A 23,887-nucleotide genomic window follows, 5' to 3' on the forward strand; every position below is an offset into this window, starting at 1 on the left:
TGGAAAGTGGTAATTCGATACTGCAAATTTAAATTTATTCAAACAATATTCAAGACATGGTTGAAAAACTTGAGATACTTAATAAGAAAATCAAAATTATGTAAGAAAGTAGAGCCAACTGGAAAGTATTCATTATTTGTTCTAGGATTACTCTGTAATTTATCTGTAACTTTTTAAAAAAATTAAGTCCTTTTCACTCAGAGTATGCTCAGTGACTGTCTACCCTATATCAACCACTGTGTGTCCCAGTATTGCAAACAAAGAAAAACACAGTTAGAAAAGTCAATCTGCAGCAAAAACAAAAATTTTAAAAAGGTTTCAAGTTAAAAATAAAAGGGTGTTTTGGATTCTCTTCACAACTGCGCATCTTCATTAATAGGGAGGAAAAGAGGTTGACAGAATTCTGATTTTCTTTCAGTACAGCTTCACTTTCCCTTTTTCCCTATTCAAGTTTTTCCAAGCGGACTTAGAAGCTGCTTATATTGTCAGATAAACTATCATTATATTGGGAATACCCGCAACACACATACACATATTCCTACTCCTCCATCCTTTTGCTGGCAAATATTTCTGCTACATGGCTTTTCCTTGTAGGGAAAAAGGAGGCAATTGCAACCTCCTACCTTGTTGATTAAACTGGCCTGTAATATTGGATGAGAAATCTTCCAAAAGTTAATTTCTTTTTGCTGATCCAAGTCTGTGATCTATGACCCAAGAATCTTAGTGGAATTGCATTTTCATGTTGGCAAAAACATTTCTCTCCACTAGAAAAATGAGTTAAGGGAAAGTTACGATATATTTTCTTCTATTCAAAAAAAAAAAAACAAATTAAGGATGGTCCCCAAATTTTTATTGTATCTCTTAAGTACTGCAAATAAACTCTTAAAATAAATTTCATTTGGAATAATGGAAATGCTTTGGTAATGGACAGTGGTGAAGGCAGCACAATACTGTGAACAAAATTAACAGGGTTGAAATAGATATCTGAGGAAGCAGATATGGGTCAACTGACAGAGCATCCGCCTACCACATAGGAGGTTCAGGGTTCAAGCCCAGGGCCTCCTGACACATGGTGAGCTGGCCCACAGGCAGTGCTGACATGTGCAAGGAGTGTCATGACACACAGGGGTGTCCCCCGCATAGGGGAGCCCCACGTACAAGGAGTGCGTCCCATGCGAAAAAAGTGCAGCCCACCCAGGAGTGGTGCCGCACACACGGAGAGCTGATGCAGCAAGATGACGCAACAAAAAGAGACACAGATTCCCAGTGCCACTGACAAAAATGCAAGCGGACAGAGAAGAACACACAGCGAGTGGACAGAGAGCAGACAACGGGGGGAAGAGGGGGCAAGGGTGAAGAGCAGAAAAATAAATAAAAAATAAATCTTAAAAAAAAAGAAAGAGATATCTGAATATGATTAAAAAAGGAAATGTCACATTTTATAAATGGTAACAAGGTAACAATAAGTTTTTTAAAAATCTTTTGAATTACACTATACAGCTAGTAAGCCTTAAACAATGGCCTTATAATTTAATAGCACAGTTATAAAAATATATTATCATCAGTTGTAACATATGTTCCACTCTAATGCAAGGTGATGGTTGTGGGGTTGTGTATGGGAATCCTGTCATTTTATGTTCTATAAACCCACAACTTCTGTCATAAAGAAAAAAATAGAAAATAATCATCTACCTAAAACTAAAAAGAACTGAAAATAACCAAAAGAACAAATTTGGTACTGATGACTCCATTTTCATATAGACTGACTCTAGATTATTTATCCTTAACAGAAATGTACAACAAACTGAAACATCAATAAAAATAATAATTATCAAGGAAAAAGATAATTCTCATTTTAAAAATCATCAAATAAAAAATAAACATTATTTTATTAAGAATTAAGGAAACAGAGGTAGGTTACCGCTTTCTCAAATTACAAAATATACAACTTGCCAAACTATAATTATTCAGTCAGAACTATACAAAAAATAAATGACACCATACATTCAGTCATAAGTATAAGAATCTGCTAAAAGGGTTATCTCCATATATTTTAAACTGTAATATTGTAACAAAACAGATCTTATGAAAGAATGTTTCAACCAATGCTTATAAAAGACTAATCCATTAATAAATATATAATGAAAGGCTCTCATACCCTTAGGCCTTATGACAGGTACCAAATATACAGAGAAGAAAAGCTCATACCCTGCCTTTGAAAAAGTTAACAGTGTAGTGAGCAGACAAACATTCAAACAACTACAAGCCAATTTTCAGTGCCATAACACTCCAACAAATACATCTAACTTGAAACAGCTGTGCTTTTCTTTTATAAGCATAGTGAAATTATAAGGGAAGCGAGTTTCACCAATAAAGATACTGAGCATTCTTTCCAGGGCAAACACTGTGGCAGCCAGCTACCCTATTCCAATACCATGCTCCCTTTCTCCCTTTTTATTACTAAAATACCCTGGGATTGGGCTGAGTAAGAAATACATTTCCTAGTCTTTCTTGAAGCAAGCTATGGGCATATGACTAAATTCCAGTCAATGAAATACGACTGAGAGTAGCATATGCTAATTTTGGGTGGTATCATTAAAGGAAGTTATTTCTTCTTCACATCCTCATCCTTCCTATGGGATAGAACCCAAGTATATCAGTGGGGAGCCAGATTTGATGTCACACATGCTGATACCACCTGCAGGAATGGTAAAACAAGATTAGGAGGAACTTTTGTCCCCGGATAACTTCAGAAAGCAAACCTGCCTACAACCATAAACCAGCTTAGACTTTTAAGTAAGAGAAACATAAGCCTTCTATCTTGTTTAAGACACTGTTTCCTGGTCTCTATTAAAAGCCAAACTAACATCCTAACTAATACAATTACATATTATACATTTACAGGATATTATTGCTTAAAGACATTTTTTACAAATAATAATTGTTTTTAGTTCTTTGGTCATCATAACATTTTTCAACTTTTGGGGATAATTTTAAATTCACACATGTTTGTAAGAAATAATAAAGAGGTATCTCATGTATCCTTTATCCAGTTTCTCCCAATGGTAATATCTTACAAAACTATAGTATAATATCACAATCAGGACATTGACATTGACACAGTTAAAATACAGAACCATTCTATCACAAGTTAGGGACATTTTTGCATGGAAAAAATATTTTCTAACAATCAACATTTTTTCTTTCATTTCAAAGAGTTCCAACCAACCGATACTCCAGCCACAGAGGAAACTTCCTGACCCCAAATATGCACGGACTTCCTGTGCTTAAATACATTCATCACTTACTAAGGGACTACTAAGGATTGGGCAAAGCACAGGGAACCAGATGAGCCACTAATGAACCAAAAAAGACAATAATGTCCTATCCATGGAGCTTACAATCTAAAGGAGAAACTGACATGAAACGGACAAGCAAATAAATACATAAAAACTGCAATGAGTTTGTGGAGGTAAAAAAATAAATGTTACCTAAATGTCATGAAGCTTGAAGAAAAAATAGCTCAGAAATCTATCACTAAATAGAACACAGCACTGGTTTATGGACTTTTTACAAATTTACAATCCAGTGGAGGATGCCATTCTACTTCCTTTTTCCTTCCACCCTGCCTTCCTTCCTCCCTCCCTTCCCTTCCTCCCTCTGGTCACCTTCCCTTCCCTTTCTGATCCTTTCCTTCCATCTTTCCTCCCTCCCTCCCTTCCTCCCTTTCTTCCTTTTGTTGTTTTTGTTTGTTTGGAAAAATCTATCAAAGCCCAAATCACACTCAACTCTTCTAGGCAATTTCCCTAATATATGAAGCAAAAAGTAACTATTCCTTGCTCTGTGCTCCCATAGCACTTTGGTGACATACAACTCTGTCACTAAACTTACACAGTCTGACTTTCATTACAGTTACATATGCTCCATATACAATTCCTTCTTACTTTACTGTGGACTCCTTGAGGGCAAAGAGCTACATCTTATTTGTGTTTTATATACTTTAGAAAGCAACAACTTACAGACTTAATTTGTTCCTTTATAAAATACTTATTGAAGTATTTTTAAAAAGTATATAAATAATGTAGGTTACAGGTTTTATAACATTTTCTAGTTAAAGGAAAAGCATTTTTAAAGTTCTAAATACACTGTAGAAAACGGGCTTTAATCCTGTATTTTACACTGTAATGTGTTAACACTGATATAATAAGTTAGTGCTTTAAGACAGGTACTTTCAGGCATTAGTGACAGGACAGTAAGCAGTGATAGGCTGTAAAGGTACAATATTTATAAAGGACAATCTGGCAATGTCCATCAAAGGCATTAAAATATGCAGATTATTTGGCCCAGAAAGTCCAATTCTACAATTTATCTTGAAGAACAGAAACAGAGATCAAATTAAAAGGCTTTTCATCTTTAGCCATAGCAAAAATGTTTACTTTTAAAATATCTAATAAGTGGGAAATGGTTGAGTTAATTTTAACACAATACATTAGGAAATACAACAATAAAAAGGAAATACAACAATAAAAAGGAAAACCATGCCTCTGGTGGAAAATTCAGGCATATCACCCAGGATGCCAACATGGTTAGCATTTTCCCAGGTGAATGCCACCTAGTTTTTAATATCCAAATTTCCTAGGATGTATGTATCACTCAGTTTAATGCTTTTCAAGCAATGTCTGTATTTTATATATTTATCTCCAAAATTCAATATAATATTTTTAACAAAATAATTTATAGAGGAAAAATGTAAGTAACATTACAAATATAATTGGTACAACAAAAGAATTGTTGACATTTTGAGAAGTGAACTGAGTGTCAATAAAATAGAACTGTATCTCAGATGTTTCTGGAAGAGAATCATGATGTCTTACACTGTAAGAGTGGTCTGCCACCACTGGACATGCATACTAAATATGCTTCCAAAATACCTTTCATGTTAAACCTTTGTTTTGCTGAGTATTATACACTGGGAGGGAAAAATTGAGAAAGTGTTAAAGAAAACTCTAGCAAAGGGAACAAAAGCAAGTGAAAAAAAAAATGACTAGAATGGAAGACATTATTCTACTATTTAGAAAACAATTATTTGTTTAATAAAATTCATTACTTGATCAGAAAGACATGTTTTAGGAACTTTACATACAAACACAAGAGTTTATTACTTAAATACAGGCATTTTAGTGTGTTTTATAAAGCTGATTTGACAACCATGAGTTATTGTATGTACTATAAATTTTTGAATTTAAAATAATGGAAAATAGGTTACAGATTAGCATTTTTAGCAGACTGTCTAGTTTTCATGAATGAATCTTTTGGTGTTAGGTGGGAAATGTCTACACTTTACAACTATATTGCTGTAGGTAAGTTGTTAGGGTATGACTACACAGAGGCATAACGGGAATTTTGGGGAGACAGAAATTTTCTATATCTTGACTATGGTGGTTGTTACAAAATTGTATGTGTTGGTCAAAACTAATAGAACTGTATGCTAAAGAGATTAATTTTACTATATATACCTTATACCTCAATAACTTGATCCCCCTTACACAAAAAAAACTTTTTTTTTACATGGATGTGGAGCAACTGGAACTCACATATACTCTAGTGAGAGTGTAAATTGGTGCAAATACTTTGGAAGACTGCTTAATTGTAACAAAAGTTGAATGATGTATAACTAGGACTCAGCAATTCCATTAATAATTATTATACCCAATAAAAATGCTTGCATGTATGCAAAGGAGACATATACAAGAATGTACATAGTAGGATTATTTTAATAGCCAAAGGTTGGAAACAAACCACATATTTATTATACCATAAAGGCTAAATTAAATGTGGATAGTCATAAAATAGAGATATATAGTAATGAAAATGAATTATGCTTCATGCAAAAACATGAATTTCACAAATAAACAAAAGAAAACAGACACAAAAGATTACATAGCAAACGAGCCCATGTCATAAAGTTTGAAACCAGACAAAACATATTTATAGGGAACCAGATGTGGTTCAAGTGATTGGGCTCCCAGCTACCACATGAGAAGTCCCTGGTTTGGGTCCCAGTGCCTCCTAAATACAACAGAGGGCAGGCAGGCATGGTGGGCAGGTGCGGCGAGTTGACCCAACAAGATGATGCAACAAGAGACACAAGAAGAAAAACATGAGTGACACAGCAAAGCAGGGAGTGGAAGTGACTCGAGCAATTAGGCACCTCCCTCCTACAGTGGAGGTCCCAGGTTCAGTTCCCGGTGCCTCCTAAAGAATCAAGGAATGGGAAACGGACTTTGGCCCAGCGGTTAGGGCGTCCGTCTACCATATGGGAGGTCCGCGGTTCAAACCCCGGGCCTCCTTGACCCGTGTGGAGCTGGCCATGCGCAATGCTGATGCGCGCAAGGAGTGCCGTGCCACGCAAGGGTGTCCCCGCGTGGGGGAGCCCCACGCGCAAGGAGTGCGCTCGTGAGGAAAGCCGCCCAGCGTGAAAAGAAAGTGCAGCCTGCCCAGGAATGGCGCCGCCCACACTTCCCGTGCCGCTGACGACAACAGAAGCGGACAAAGAAACAAAAGCAGACAAAGAAACAAGACGCAACAAATAGACACCAAGAACAGACAACCAGGGGAGGGGGGGAAATTAAATAAATAAGTAAATTTAAAAAAAAAAAAAAAAAGAATCAAGGAAGACAGACACAGCAAGTGCAAACAACAAGAGGGTGGAGAAATAAATAAATAAACAAATCTTTGAGGAAAAAAACCTAATCTACAGTGTTAGAAATCAAGATTGTGGTTTCCTTTACAGATAGGATGAGAGAGTGACTCCTGACCCATGTGATGAGCTGGCCCACCCACAGTGCTAATGTGCGCAAGGGGTGCCGTGTCACACAGGGGTGTCCCCTGCATGGGGGAGCCCCACATGCAAGGAGTGCGCCCCAGCAAGGAAAGCCACCCAGCACGAAAAAAGAGTAGCCTGCCCAGGAGTGGCACTGCACACACGGAGAGCTGATGCAGCAAGATGATGCAACAAAAAGAGACACAGATTCCCAGTGCTGCTGATGAGAGTGTGAATGGACACAGAAAACAGACAACGGGGGGGGGGGGGCAGAGAGAAAAAAAAAAGAGTGCATGAGAGAAGTTTCAGGGTGCTATAAGAGCACTTGACCTAAAAGATACTTACATGTGTGTTCATGTTATTATAATTAATTCAGCCATATACAAATTATCTGTGCCCTTTTTTGTATGTTATCACTAAAATTAAAAATTTTACCACTGGGGAGTGGATAGGCTCAAGTGGTTGAGTGTCTGCTTCTCACATGGGAGGTCCTGGGTTCAGTCCCTGGAGCCCACTAAAAACAAAAACAAGCAAGCGAACAAACAAAAAAACCCACTCAGGGAGTTCACTGTACTTACCCAGGTCAGCTGACAGGGAGGTGAGAATGGACAACCACCACACCAAGGAACCAAGAGAGTCTACAAGCTGCGGGCACAAGAGTCCCATCCACCAGACATGTGTGATCAAATCCCCTCTCAGTGAGAGGTGGAATGGGCATTGCCAGCCCAGGGTCCTCGGGATGGAGGAATCAAATATGGACTAGAGTGGACTTACTGGTATTCTACTGTAGAATTATTGTGACTCTAGCAATGCAAGAAATTATATCATTGATGTGGAGACAGTGGCCATGGGAGTTGCTGAAGGCAGGGAAAGGAAAAAAGAGGTATGATAACAGCAGCATTTTCAGGACTTGGAGTTGTTCTGAACGATACTGCAGGGACAGATGCAAGACATTATATATCCTGCCATAACCCACTGAATGGACTAGGAGAGAATATAAACTACAAGGTAAACTATAATCCATGCTTGTAGCAGTGTTCCAAAATGTATTTATCAAATGCAATGAATATACCACACTAATGAAAGAAGTTGTTGATGTGGGAAAAGTGGGGAGTGTGGGGAATGGGGCAAATGGGAACCTCCTATATTTTTTAATGTAACATTTTGTGTGATCTATATATCTTTTAAAAATAAATAAAATGTATATTAAAACAAAAACCCACTCAAGGATGATAATGATGACAATGATGGGTGTATATACCATGGGACTAAAGGTAATTTTGTTCTCCTTATTAGAAGTTTGTGATTTTGAAATGAACATGTAGTAAAAGAGAAACAAAAGCTTATTTGAAAAAGCTAACAGGATCTTCATAAACATTAATGTTTCTTAAAGAAACATATTAAAATGTTGGTAAAACCAGAAAAAAATTTATTTCATCTTATATCTGTATTTAAAGGGCACAGTACTCAAGTACCTCTTTTTCTATGTAATCAACTTACATGTTAGGAAGACAGGATTTCCACCAACTTTATTTGCATATTTAAATTAGTGTAAAACAGCAATATATACAACCTTGAACTACAGCCAATCATACTATAATGTTAGGAAAGGGGGGGGAAAGGTCACTAATAGTTTCACTTTTATACATATGTTTACATTTAAAGAATGCCTGAAATATCTAGTGACTGCTACTTCCTAAAAGAATTTTTCATCAAATTCAATTTTCCTAACACAAAACAACATGTTATTACTAACCCCATCCTGTCTCCCAAAAGGAATGCTTTAACCATCTCAAAAGGGAGCGGAAAAAAATGCACCATAAAGGAACAGAGGAAAATGTTTTTAAAAATTCAAAGCACAGTAAAACATTTATCCACCTTTGTAGTTTGAAATCTGTCAGAATCTCTGATTTATAATCTGGCATAATATAAGCCATATGGGACTCTTTAAAAGTTTAATTCCTTTAAAAATAGAAAATAGAACAACTGTTAAAGAAAAGTTGGAAGGTTCCACAGAAATCATTCAATATTTATGAAGACTGATATCTGCTTTTAAAAAAGAGAACAGAGGAAGAAAGCTTTGGGACCTAGGATGTCTAAAAGAGTTCTTAGATGTGACACCAAAGATAAACAAATTCAACAAAGAGGTGGGGTATGAGATCAACATGCAAAAACCGGTAGTATTTCTATACACTAGTAATGAAGAGGAAATTAAGAAAAAAATTCCATTTATAATTACAATGAAAAGAATCAAATATCTAGGAACAAATTTAACCAAGAATGTAAAGGACTTAAACACAGAAAATTATAAAACTTTGCTAAAAGAAATCAAAGAAGATCTAAATAAATGGAAGGGCATTTCCATGCTCATGGGTTGGAAGACTAAATATTTTTAAGATGTCAATTCTACCCAAAATGATTTACAGATTCGAAATGCAATTACAATAAAAATTCCAACAACCTTCTTTCCAGAAATGGGTAAGAGGCCACAAACAGTCAAAACCATCTTGAAAAAGAACAAAGAAAAGAAGAAAAGAACACTTCCTGATTTTAAAGGTACTGGCTCAAGGAAAGATATACAGACCAATAGAACAGAATTGAGAGTTCAAAAATAGATCCTCAGGGAAGTGGATTTGTCTCAACTGATAGAGCATCTGCCTACCATATGGGAGGTCCAGGGTTCAAACCCAGGGCCTCCTGACCCATGTGGTGAGCTGGCCCACGCGCAGTGCTCATGCATGCAGAGTGCTGTGCCACGCAGGGGCGTACCTCACGTAGGAGTGCAAGAAGCGCACCCTGCAAGGATTGTCACCCCGCGCAAAAAAAGCACAACCTGCCCAGGAGTGGTGCCGCACACATGGAGAGCTGAAGCAGCAAGATGACTCAACAAAAAGAGACACAGATGCCTAGTGCCACTGACAAGAATGCAAGCAGAGAAGAACACACAGCGAATGGACACAGAGAGGAGACAACTGGGGCTGGAGGGGGGATAAATAAATAATCTTAAAAAAAAAATAGACCCCCACATCTATGGAAAATCGATTTTTGACAAGTTCTCTCAATTAAGAAAGTACAGTCTCTTCACCAATTGGTGCTGGGAGAACTGGTTATCCATATGCTAAAGAATGAAGGAGGTCCCTACCTCAGACCATATAAAAATTAACTCAGAATAGACCAAAGACCTAAGTATAAGAACTAGTACTATATAAAACTAGAAGAAAACACAGAGAAGCAGCTGCACAATTCTGAGTTAGGCAATTGTTTTTTAGACTTTACACTCAAAACACAAGCAAAAAAAGAAAATAGATAAATCATAGATTAAAGTTAATAGTACAAGTATACAAATATTCTTTCATGAATTACAACAACGTACCTCACTAATGCAAAGTGTTACTAATAAGGTGGTATATGGGAATTGTGTGTTTTATATATTTTATGCATAATATTTCTGTAAACCTACAACTTCCTTAACGAAATTAATAAGTGTCTTTTTAAAATATTCATATGAAATGTTCTTTCTTCAAATTAAAACCAAGACTTGTAATAGTGACATAAATTTGTTCTAGTTCATGGAAGAATATTCTTGTATTTGTACTATTAACCATTATTGCAAGGTATTAATAATAGGGTAATATATGGTAAAAATATACTTTGCATTAACTATAGTTAACAGAAATATTGTAATTTTGAAGGTATCAATGCTATGGCTCAACAATAGTGGGTAAGCAGGGGTATGAGATTTTTCTTTTTGAAGTAGTGAAGATGTTCTAAAAATGACTGAGTGATGAATTCACAGAGAGACATTAAGTGTACACTATGGAAGGAGTGTACAGTATATGGGACTGTATAACATAATGAACCCTGCTGTGGATGATGGACTGTGTTTTGCAGTACAAATATAAGAATGTTCTTTCATGAATTATAAAAATATACAATACTATTACAAGGTGTTAACAATCGGGTGGTATTTATGAAAAATACACCTAATGTAAACCATGGAGTATACTTAATAGTAATATTTTGATATTCTTTCATCAAATGTAACAAAGGTACCACACTAATGCAAAGTGTCAACAGTAGGGGGGTATATGAGAACACTATTTTCTACATGACTTCTTATTTTCGAAAAGTTGCAGTAATTTAAAAAACATTAAGCTAAGTGAAAGAAACCAGACACAAAATATTACACAATGTATAATTCCATTTATATAAAATGCAAATATAAATAAATTTATAGAGTTGGATTTAGGTTAGTGGTTATATATGGCTGGAGAAGGACAGAGGGATTGAGAGGTGACTGCTAAGGGGTATGGGGTTTTTCTTTTTGGAATAACAAAAATGTTCTAAAATTGATTGTGGTGATGAAATGCACAACTCTGTGATAATACTAAAAGCCATTAATTGAATGGATTGTAAGGGATGTGAATATCTCAAAAAAAACTGCTTTTATAAAAAAATTAAAATCGAGACTAAACAGCTCAAGACTAAAGTCTGAATTATGCATGTGATTTTGTCAAGAGCTACTGAGATGAACTCACTACTATTTTCAAATACTCAAAACCTAAAGAATAAACTTAGCAACTTTAACAACACTACTGACCAATCTGGAATCTCCAAATAATGGTTTTTACATGGTGATGTCTTGGGCTGATTGCTTACATAGCATTTAAACTCTTGTGAAGGAGTAAATATAAGCCAAATGACGGCAGATGCAATACAGTTAACATGCATTAATTTTCAAAGACAAAGCCAGAAATCTGGGCTTATGCCAAGTGGCTCTGGCAAACTTCTAAATCAGGGGTTTTTAACCTTTTTTGTTCCAAGGACCCCTTTGCTAGTCAGGTGAAAACCACGGACCCCTTACTAAGTCCACACTATACTGTGTATTATTTAATAAACGTATCACAACTGCACCAACATATCTCCACAAGAATAATGTTTGTTTGTTTTTTAAAAAATTTAAATTCAAGCTCCTGAACTCGTTGTTAAGAACCCTTGTTTTACCACCACACCATGGAGCCTAGAGTGATTACAACTGAAAGTGGGAGGATTGCATCCAGCATCCATGTGGAATCTGAGCCTCCTCTTGACATAGAGGTGCAATGGACACAACCAATCCAATGTCCACATAGAAAAGGTGGCATTGGATTGAGAAAAGTGGACATGATGGCTGATGGGTATGGGGAAAGGCAGGAAGAGATGAGAGGTGGAGGCGTCTTTGGGACATGGAGCTGCCCTGGATGGTGCTTCAGGGGCAATCACCGGACATTGTAAATCCTCACAGGGCCCACTCGATGGAATGGGGGAGAGTGTGGGCCATGGTGTGGACCGTTGACCATGGGGTGCGGGGGTGCCCAGAGATGTACTTGCCAAATGCAATGGATGTGTCATGATGATGGGAGGGAGTGTTGCTGGGGGGGGAGAGGTGGGGTGGGGGTGGTAGGGTTCAATGGGACCTCATATATATATATTTTTAATGTAATATTATTACAAAGTCAATAAAAAAATAAAATAAAATAAAATAAAAAAGAACCCTTGTTTTAGATTCTTAAGGTTCTGCAATCACTTGCCTCAAGTTATTATGGGTAGGCTTCAAAAGCACTGCTAATAGCTCATGGGTTTCTGAAAAATATATGAAGTACCATAATTCTCAGTATTCAAGGTCTGCTTAACAACAAGAGGAAAGATTCTTTTTGGAATTCATTATGTTTTTGCTGTTATTTCCTTGACTGTGAACTTAATGGTTTTATTTCGTGAAGAGTGTGACAAAAATGTTAGGAACAAAGGACAAAAACTGGGTACATAGAGATGGAAAAGAACAATATCTTTTCTTGGTTGCAATGAGGTTCTCATGGAAACTTCTACAAAATAACCTATGCTAAAAAGCAAGTTTATTATACCACTGTCTTGCCTTTTTTTACAAGATTTATTTATTTACTTATCCTCACCCCGCACCCCCCAACCGTCTGTGCTCTGTGTCTGTTCGCTGTGTGTTCTGCTGTGCCTGCTTGTCTTCTCTTTAGGTGTCTCTGAGAACTGATCCTGGGAACTTTTGGAGTGGGAGGGAGGTGCTCATCCTCTTGCACCACCTCAGCTCCTTGGTCTGCTGTGTCTCTTATTGTCTCTCCTTTCTGTCTTATTTTGTTGTATATCTTGCAGCAACAGCTTTCAGCATGGGCCAGCATTCCGTGCAGGGCAGCACTCCACATGGGTCAGCATACTGCATGGGCCAGCTCACCATGCAGGCCAGCGTGCCTTCAACACGAGGCTCTGGGTATCAAACCCTGGACCTCCTATATGGTAGACAGGAGCAAAATCGCTTGAGCCACATCTGCTTCCCCTGACTTGTCTTCATTCACCATGAATTATCACCCAAGTGAGTAAGTTAGGATTAAAGCAAGTTACAAGTTACAAATAAACCTGTGTAATAACGGATTACACAAAAGGACAAAAGTCTGTGTATCAGTGGGTATGTTGCTTCATGATGTTTGAAACTTGGACTCCTTTTATCTTGCTGCTCCATTCTGTATGGTATCCATTCCTAAGGTTACTCATGACCTAAAATGGCTAAGCCAGCTTACATGTTCATTCAAATCAGCAGGAGAGAAAAAAATATATTCAATCCCTTTAAGAACTGTACCTTTAAGTTTGCCCCTAGCACTTCTGGTTACATCCCATTGGCCAAAATACAGACCATAACCACTGTGAAAGCAAACTGAGAAATGCGGTCTATTCCCAGTTCCCAGGGAATCAACTAAAAACGATGGAAAGGAAACAACTAGCAGTCATTGCCACACCAAGTTTGTTATCCTTTGAAATGTCTCAAAAATATGCCCTTTCTATTTGACATGATGGAACAGCTCATTTGCCTTCCATTTCCTTTCCTTTAAGTCTTCTCTTTATCTTACTTAGCTCAGGGGAAACAACTGTGCCCAAATAAACCAGTGAGCTTTATTAACAACATGCAAACTGGCAAGAAATATTGGTAGTCTCACCACCACATCCTCCCTTTAAATACAAGCAACAGGATGCCTCAAAGCACGTCTATTAATCAAAAAGCCAAAAGGAGGAAGAAAATAACTTAGACTACTTTACAATAAGAATTTCCCTGCTCTCTTGATGTGACCAAGTCAGGAACCGAAATTAACAGAAGTAATAGCTTGGATTTAAATTGTGCCTTTCTTTATTGGGACTCAAACTTCTCAAATATATATAGTAGAGACCACAACTGGGGAAAAAAATGGAACAAGGTGATTTGTTATAGTGTTAAAATTATAGTTAATCTTACTTTGTAAACCACATAACTTATAATGCTCTTTGTATAATAAATGTTTTAAGATTTTACACACACTCACATCTGCATTTATAACTTAAAATATGCAGACAGGGAGAGATATTATCATGAAAACAGTATTGGCTCTGTAGTCACACATGACTTAAAGTCCAGTCCTACCATCTACTAGCTGTGTGGCTTCATGAAAATTACATAACTTCTGTAAAATAATGAACACAGTACTGGTATTTAATTTGCCTGTTTTATCTCATTTTCATACCCTCCCATCAATGATAAGTATTGTAGGGAGCTAGAACAACGCAAACTATATTTTCCAAACTTTGTTGCTTGCTGGCTTCAGATTAAGGCCTGACAATGAGAGATGCTGTAAGAAGACTAGAAGGGGAAAAGAATAGAGAAGCCATTTTTCTTTCCCTACTGGTGAGATCTATGACAGATGTAACCATGATTCTAATGAATTTCTGCTCCGACCGTAAGATTCTTGTGGGAGTGGAGCAATGAAAATGTTCAACATAGTGTTACCTGGAATGGCAAAATATTAAGAACCACAAAATAACTAACAACAGTTTGAATGCTAAATAAATTTGGGTGGATCCACATAATATATGACTAGAATCACATTTATAAAGAAATATTAATTACCTAGAAAATACAGCAAATTATTACACAAACAGGACAGGATTTTTTTTTTTAAACACACCAAAAAAACGGAATATTGTGATTAGCATCATGTCAGTGTTGTAACTGTGTAGTTAGACAAGGGTGTGAGAAAGATGCAGAATCCAACTGTATATTATTAAATGTCTATGAAAGTTACGACCCAGACAAAAAGAACATGAAAAAAATAGAAAATGCAAAAAAAAAAAAAACAGTAAAAAGCATGGAATAATTTGGCTCAACCTGAGTGGAGGGGTAAGGACTTTTGTTTACGCTATGCATTCTCAAAGGCAGTGATTTTACCCAGTACATTATATCTGTAGTTTTAAATTTTCATAGTGGGGAGGGGGAGAAGCAATTAGGAGAAAAAAATTATCTAAAAAGGCTCTTTAGGAGAGTGAATGTAGCTCAGTGACTGAGTGCCTGCTTCCCATGTATGAGGTCCCAGGTTTCATCCCCGATACTTCCTAAAATAAAAAAAAATTTTTTAAAGGCTCTTTGGGGGCTATGATAATGTGAAGGAAAAAAAAAGGCCAACACAAATCTCTCTGCACTGATGTAACCTGAAACCACGGGGCCAAGGAAGGGATAAAAATAACCCCATTTGAAGGGCATGGCGTTCCCAGATAACACAGAGGCAACAGAAATGGCTTTTTCCGTTTTAAGGAGAACCACAATGGATGTGTGGGACACCAAGACTCAAAAAAATCTAAGTTTGTAAACGATATCAAAATGATTAAAAGAACTAGAGATCTACCATATTGGAATTATTATAATTGCTTAAATTCTAAGGTGGGAAGTATCTTGTGTAGACTTCCCAAGTGATTAAAAAGAAAACCTAAGTTCATAATGGCAATTTATATTTTTAATAGATGTAATTAGTCAAGTTTATAAATAAGACCAAATACATGAGATTCAGCTTAAATGAACATTTATCAAAGGCCCAATAAAAAGTTATTGCTAAAATTTTTTCAGTTTAAAAGATCTGTAACTGGAACTTAAAGCTGAAGGAAAACTAAATTGCAAAAATGACTTTTTAAAAGAATAAAAAATTAGTATAAAACATAAGTAACTATCAGCATTACTTTCTGAGCACAATAGATGCCCTCAGATATGTAAAAACACATAAATGAAGTATGACCTCAATTATGTATCTACATGTGAAGTAGTGTATATGTAGTCTCATGTGCACATTTTAATATATATGAATATTATTAATAGATACATAAAAAATATTAACCAGGGTTATCTTTAGTCCACAGAATTACTGGATATTTTAAGTTTTTCTTCACAGTGTTCTGTATTTTCCAAGTATTTTCCAGCCTATTTCTGGGTTCCTTCAGACAGTCTGTAACACCTTGTTGGTTCAACAGATTGTAGAGAATGATATTACCTTTAGCCTATTAGGGTTATACATTATAAACTTAATAAGAAAAAAGAGGGCTAAATATTCTAGCCAAATGCTGCCCAATAGAAATATATAAGGACCACATATATAACTTTAAATTTTCTAACAGCCATATTAAAAAAGTAAAAAGATAAAAAATAATTTTAATGCTATATTTAATTCAATATATCCAATATTTTATCATTTCAACATATAATCAATATAAAAGATTATGAATGGAATATTTTACCTTCTTTATTTTGGACTAAGTAGAACGTGGTATGTAGTTTCCACTCAGAGCACTACTTGGTTCAAACCAGGTGCATTTCAAATGCTCAAAAACCACATGAGGCCAACGCCCTCACTACTAGGCAGTGCAGCTCTAAGCAGAGGGAACGACATAACCAAAGCTGCAGGGGCACAGACGCAGAAGGCCTAGCTAGAGAACACTGAATGACCGTGTAAGTGGACCTGAAGGTGTAGAGGCAGGCCAAATCCAGTTACAGTCATCATCTGCCTATACGGGGTTTTCAATTTATTCTATTATCAATGAAATTCACCAAAAAGTGGCTATCAGCAAATTAAAAGGAAAAAAGATAAGTTAATACTATATTCTGATACTATATTATTTTTAATGAATATCATGCAATAAACACCTTTAAAAATATAAATTCTGAAACAATACTTATGTTAGAGAGCCATTAAAAGTAAAATCACTTAACACTACTACTTTTGATCTAAATTCAGTCATTTTGCACTCTAGATAGCATTCTAAATCTTAAACATATCCCTGTAAGGAACCACTACATGGAAACAATAAACTGAAATTAATTATATTTTATAAGTCCTGGAAAATGAGGAGAAAAAATACATAATTCTTTCACCTTGTATATAAAATCTACCAAATAATTCCGAGTAAAAATGAACTCAGAAAATAATTGTTTATAAAGCACTTTCTTTTTTAAAAGTTCAAAGTGATTTAATTAGAAATCTGTTTTCACAACTATGCCTGTTTCTGAGTGCCACATACCTTTTCTCTTACTGTAGTTTTTTCTCTCCCAATGAGTCATCCCAATAAAAGCGAAATCGACGAGAAAAATAACTGCCACATAAAATAAATTACAACTACTGTATACCATACCTATCAAAATGAATACAATAATTTTCTCAATAATAGCAATTGGGGAAAATCAATTTCTACTTTATTAATTACTCTATTGCAGCATTTGCCCAAACAAATAATCACTTATTGTGGCCTTATAATTTGGCCAGACACCCATCACTGACAGCAAAGGAAAAAAAACATTTCTGATGGCTCATTCAAATGGAAAAACCATATATCAGAAATTATTGTGTAAAACCTAGTATTTGTGATGGAAAACACAGTTTGGCAGAACACAATTAATTAGGCTTGGCTCTTTAAAATATTAAATACCCAGTTGTAATTATATTACATCTTTGTCTTATGACTAATAACAGGCAAGAAATTTCTAAATCATCCCTTCCTTGCGTCACCCTTCTTTTGGGCCTAAGAGGCAATTAAAAAGCTTGAAATTATATTGAAAGTTCAAGGTCAAAGAAGGAAGACTAGAGTCAAAAGAAAAATTGAATAATGCTATGACTTATTTCCCTTCCTTATGCCTTCAAATGTTTGACATAATTCTTCTAATGATTATCTGAAATCTCTGCTATAAATGTAACAAATTTATATTTTCATAATTTATATACATTAAAATCTTAGTAAGTATAAATGATTATAAGGCCATTGGGTTTTTTATCCTATCCTTAGTCTTTCAAAATCAAAAAGTTAACTTAAATTTTTTTTTTTAAAGATTTATTTATTTATTTAATTCCTCCCCTCCCCCGGTTGTCTGTACTCTGTGTCTATTTGCTGTGTCTTGTTTCTTTGTCCGCTTCTGTTGTCGTCAGCTGCACGGGAAGTGTGGGTGGCGCCATTCCTGGGCAGGCTGCACTTTCTTTCGCGCTGGGCAGCTCTCCTTATGGGCACACTCCTTGCACGTGGTGCTCCCCTACGCGAGGACACCCTTGCATGGCTCGGCACTCCTTGCACGCATCAGCACTGCGCATGGGCCAGCTCCACACGGGTCAAGGAGGCCCGGGGTTTGAACCCCGGACCTCCCACGTGGTAGACGGATGCCCTAACCACTGGGCCAAGTCCGTTTCCCTTAAATATTATTAAGTAATAACTGTTACCAATATTGACCATTTATTTACTGCATACCTACTAAATGCCATGCTCTTTACCATACATTTGCTCACTTTACCACCACAGGAGCCCTACAAAGGAAGGTATTATCCTCATTTTATCATGAAGAATGCGAGTCACTGAGAGGTCAAATAATTCAAGAACACATAGTTAGTAAATGACAGTTTTGGCATTCATTTTAGGTCTGTCAAATACAAATATCCATAGTCCTAGACTTGTGCCTCTTCGATTAACACCAAATTATCATAATTTGAGTCAGCCTTCCAAAGGACAATATATCTGGCAGCCCCCAAAATCAGAAAGGAAAATAATGTTTCAACCACAGAACTGTGTTTTTAGGGCTCCTTAAACATTTTGGAACACCTTTTGTTAACAACTTAGTAATGTTGGAATGGCTGTAAGTGATCTACTTTGGCCACAGTCCTCACTACCACCATGAAACAGAGTTGCAATTCAAAATAAAAAATGACAAGAGCTGAAAGATGCCTTAGCTGTCTACATAAAAAAGACATCAGTGGCCTCCCAATCTGAACATTTCAGCCAGGTAAATACCAGGCTAGCCCACTTACAACTTTACCACCATATAAAACAAATCACACGGGTAAGGGTCTTAGGTCATTTGCAGTCTAGAGCATCTTTAACAGGGTGAAGTGCCATGCTTGTAAATTAAAGTAAAATTAACTATCAGTTTCCTTACTGACTATAACCTAAGACTGCCAATACATACTATTTTTATCTCTGATTACTTGAATATTTGAAATGTTTACTACAAATCAATTTGAGTCAGTATCAAGCCTTTTATTTTTTTAAATCTTTGGCTGATTTTCTATGCAAACTTTCAAAAAGCAAATATAATAATCTTTCAGATTAATTAGTAAATAATAAAATGGTACCATAGCAATTGTTGCCAAGGCAAGTTCATTTAAGAAGCAAGGAGAAATCTCTTGTGGGCAACATCTATTCAACAATGAAATTTTCCTTTCTGTTACTGGCCAAATTTTGCACCACATAAAATAAAAAGCCCATTGGACAAAGAGCAAAAACATGGCTGGTGTGTTCAATTTAGTCCGTTCTTTCAAAACATTTTTCACATAAATTTTAAAGTTTAAGCAGATCAAAAAGATATAAAAGTTCTTAAAATTTTAATTATCTTATATAAATTTGTCAAAGACTTTCTGAGTCACTAAATGTTTACCTAATGAAGTTTGTTTTCTTTTAAATTATTTTGATTTTAACTAACAAAAACTGCAGTACAGGTAAACATTATTCACATGAAGGCCAATGTACAGTTTTAGAAGTGTCCAGCTCATATATTCTTACAATAACCCTGTACAAAGGGTCTTATATTTATCAACATTATAACTTATTAGAGTAGTGAGGTTCAAAGGGTTGGAGAATTTGCCTAAAATCACACTGAGCTGGGACACCATCCCAAATCTTCTGATTCTGAATATCAAGAATGGAAAACCTATCCTTATACACAAGGACTTCCAGGAATGAAAGGAAAGAAAAGGCAGCTGAGAGGTCCCTGTGGTATAAAACAAAAGAGGAAATCTTGGGGAAAAAAAGACCAGGGATTGACCTCATAAGAGCTCAACTATGAGCTCTAGTTTCATTAAGATTCTGGAAGGACGTCCTAAAAGTCAGGGGAAACTATAGGAATCCTCGTTAACTCTGAAGTCTGATACCTAGGAAACTAGACAACTGGCCTCACAACAAATCCTTACCAGCTTTTCAGGAAGTGAAATCTATTCTATATAGAATAGTCACAAAAATTCCTAATATTATTTTTTTAGGAGGTACCAGGGTTTGAACCGAGGACCTTGTACATGCAAAGCAGGAATTCAACCACTGAGTTATACCCACTCCACTCCTAATTATTTCAATTGTTATTATATTTTACATGTCTTCATATATGTTTCTCTATCAAGGAATTAGAATATGTCAGTTCTCTCTCAGTATGGAGCCAAGGAATAACCTATGCCTGAACAGAGCAAATGGCACCAAAATATTTGTTTAATGATGATCTAGAGCTGAAAATAAAAGCAAATCTTTTTCTTCCACTGTAATTATGAACCATACCACACCTAACGAAATTAAATCTAATTGTAATACAATGAAAGGTCTGTATCTATATATATAAAACCTGAAAAGGGAATAGAGCATAAAAACTACAGATGTGGGAAAGATGCATATGATAAAATTGATGATAAATTCATTAATGACTGAATATTAGCAGTCAAAAGAGTCAATGTGCATTTTTAAAAATTATAATGGCAGTATCAGGGAGGTTAGAGTTCCAATCTATTCCACGCTGGAGTACTGTACTCATTGTTACACTTTAAGAAATATCCTGATAAAATGGACCTCAACAGCAACAGAGAGCAATAAAAATAAAAACCAGGATAATACATGGGAAGAGGGTCATTTAAACCCATTAGAGCTGCCTCAAAATTGAACATATTTCCTCAGTAGTTAGTAGTATTTGCTCAACTATCTGCCATGATGGGCTCACAGCAGAACCAATTCAACCACAGTAGTGATACTGAAATGGACCCAGCTATATCAGAATCAATGAGAATGCTTAGTGAAAATATATATTACTGGGCTGTTCTCATCTCTAATAAAATAGAAATTCTGAGGGCTAGGTACAATGCACAAGCCTTTTTTTCCCTAAGTATGATAGGTGATTCTGCTAATTCACAGACATGTTTGGTAGCCACTTGATGAGCTTATATGACCTTATCATCTCTCCTACTTGTGCAATTCAGATTCTTTAAAGAATACTAGATTATTTGAAACTATATTACTCTTTTCTAAACAGTAACATGATATGTCAATTAATTCTTTTCCATTTTGTCAGCATATCAAAGGAAAATATAAACTAGAAATTAAAGAGGAAGTAAACAATTTTTTTCTTGTACTGCAAAATTATGAATACAGGCTTGTCTGCATGTGTTATAGATAATATCATATAAAGTAATATATTAATGTATAATCCATTCTAACCATTTCCAAGTAATCAATAAATAAAGCAGGATAGATTTTTAAAAGCTTTTAAAGAAGACAAAATCTATACAAGTTAATTTTCATTACTTTCATTAACTCCAGACACTGAAATAGACTGGTAATTAAAAGGTACTAATAATCCCATCAATTATTTATAATATTCTCATCAAACATCTTCTGAGCACTGACTGTGTAATGCAGTGCCAATAATAATCAGAAAGAAGAAAGATACTGCTGCATCATGGAGCTTTTAGTTTAAGATAGATAAACTGATAGAAGAGTAGATAGAAGAGTAAATATTCAATTAAAGTATAACATAAATACACTGTACTTAAGAAAAAAGAATTTAAAATAGAGGGGAAAATTCCCATATATTTATTTTTAATGAGATAGAAACAAATACCTATCACAGATTTCTCTTTAAGTGTAGTTACATGCTATATTACTGAAGTTGATAACTGTACTGTGGTTGCTTAAGAGATATTCCCTTTTAGGAAATAAGCACTGAGGTATTTAAGGGTAAAGGGTCATGATATATGAAATTTACCATCAAGTGGTTAAAAAATTGTGTCTGCATATGTGTAGAAAGAGAGAGGAGGAGACAGAATACAAATGATATGATACACAGATGGAAAAAAATTTAACAATAAGTTTTTTTGGTTTTTTTTTTGGTTGTGTCATCTTGTTGTGTCAGCTCTCCATGTGTGCAGCACCATTCCTGGGCAGGCTGAACTTCTTTCGCACTGGGCAGCTCTCCTTACGGGGCACACTCCTTGCACGTGGGGCTCCCCTACGCAGGGGACACCCCTGTGTGGCACGGCACTCCTTGCGCGCAACAGCACTGCACATGGGCCAGCTCCACACAGATCAAGGAGGCCCGGGGTTTGAACCGCAGACCTCCCATGTGGTAAACAGACACCCTATCCACTGGGCCAAGTCCACTTCCCTCGCTACGTATAAAGTTATCACACGGTGCTGTTTTTCACGTCCTCTTCAAGTGTGGAGAGCATGCCATAGCCATAATTCAGGTATGGAAATAGGCTCATTTAAAATTCCTTCAAACAGCTGACCTCTGCTTTTTACAACTCAGAAGCACATACACTGCTGGTTTAGTAAGCACACCCATGCAGCCCTTATCACAGTCTAGGGGTGACTCCAGTTTTTGTTTCTTCTTCAGAATAAAGGATAAGTTCAGTTTCTAAAGACTCACATGACCCAGGTCCTTCACACTACCAAATGGGAGAAGCAGCGACACTCCTGCCCTTCAAGTGCCTTTATGTCTGAGTGCCATGAAGCACAACAGAGGCCTGCCTGGAGGGTAGGAAAGGGCTTTTTTTCAGTTTCGAAAAGCTTCATATTATTTGTAGTATATAGCCAGAACCAGGTAATATGCATATTTATTTGTGAACATTCTTCTTGAAAAATGATGTTTTATAGATAAACTCTTCATTATTTGCACATATTTAAAATAAATCACTGCACAGAATGGAAAAATGCATATTTTAAATTATTTTCAGTATTCCATATTTATCCAGCTGCACAGATTCAAAATCACTTTTAATGGTGGCAATAAGTGAAGAGACTTTCTTATGCCTAATCAGACAAAATGTTTGTACACCAAAGAATGGTCAAAACCCTGACAAAACTTACTTGCTAAAGAAATTTTTTAAAAAAACAAAAAACTTACTTGCTACTCCTGAGGCAAGTCCATAGAGCAGTCCGCCCCCATCCGATTGCTGAGAGAAAACATGGGCTCCTGTAGGAGGTGGTTTTTCTTGTCTGATGAAGTTATACAATAAGGTTTTCACAAGTTTGCTGGTATATGGAAGACTATTTAAAAGGAAAAAGGAAATCAAAACTCACATTTTAGAGTCACCCGATTCTGTATAACAATTGAGAAATAATTTTGCCATTAATAAAACCTATGAGATCTAATAATATGAAAGCGTTAGCACTATTCAAAGAAATTTAGCACTATCACATAACAGCAGAGACCTGCCTCATCTATAATCTGCAGAACACTGTGAGATATTATCAATTTAGTGTACAATATAGTACCTCACACTTGGAAGGAGGCAGTAATATAGAATCAAGAGGGAAAAATAAGAATTGAAAGAAAAATAGTGAAAGACTGCACATATTTAAATTATGAAATTATTCAATCCATTCCTACACGCAAAAATATTCACATATGTATACAAATTTATTAAATGTTGAAACTCTTTACTTTTACATTGGAATGGGAAGAGAAGGAAAATAGGTGAAAAGGAATATGTGTCCGCAAACTGGTGATAAACCAATTCCTGCCATCTAGAAGGAATTTTTTAACAGACTCTTGAATGTATTGCTGAGCTTTTTAGAATATGGCTTCCAAGATAAAGTACAAAACTCAGTAAAGAGCACATGATGGTTTAAATATATGGTACCACAGTGATACCATAAAAATCCGATAATTTAGAAAACAAGAATACCAACATTCTCTACATCTAT

General features: G+C 35.9%; 1 protein-coding gene across 5 annotated transcripts in view; it reads right to left on the bottom strand.

The window, feature by feature from the left end:
- DYM (dymeclin) overlaps positions 1-23,887 on the bottom strand; it is a 542,345-nt gene that overhangs the window by 312,363 nt on the left and 206,095 nt on the right. For all 5 annotated transcript variants that reach the window (XM_071208556.1, XM_058277682.2, XM_058277681.2 and 2 more), the window contains one exon: positions 23,085-23,227. In XM_071208556.1, the coding sequence (XP_071064657.1) occupies positions 23,085-23,227 (143 nt within the window). The remainder of the gene's footprint in view (positions 1-23,084; positions 23,228-23,887) is intronic.

The sequence above is a fragment of the Dasypus novemcinctus genome, chromosome 16 (genome assembly GCF_030445035.2).
Source record: "Dasypus novemcinctus isolate mDasNov1 chromosome 16, mDasNov1.1.hap2, whole genome shotgun sequence".
Classification (NCBI taxonomy): Eukaryota; Metazoa; Chordata; class Mammalia; order Cingulata; family Dasypodidae; genus Dasypus; species Dasypus novemcinctus.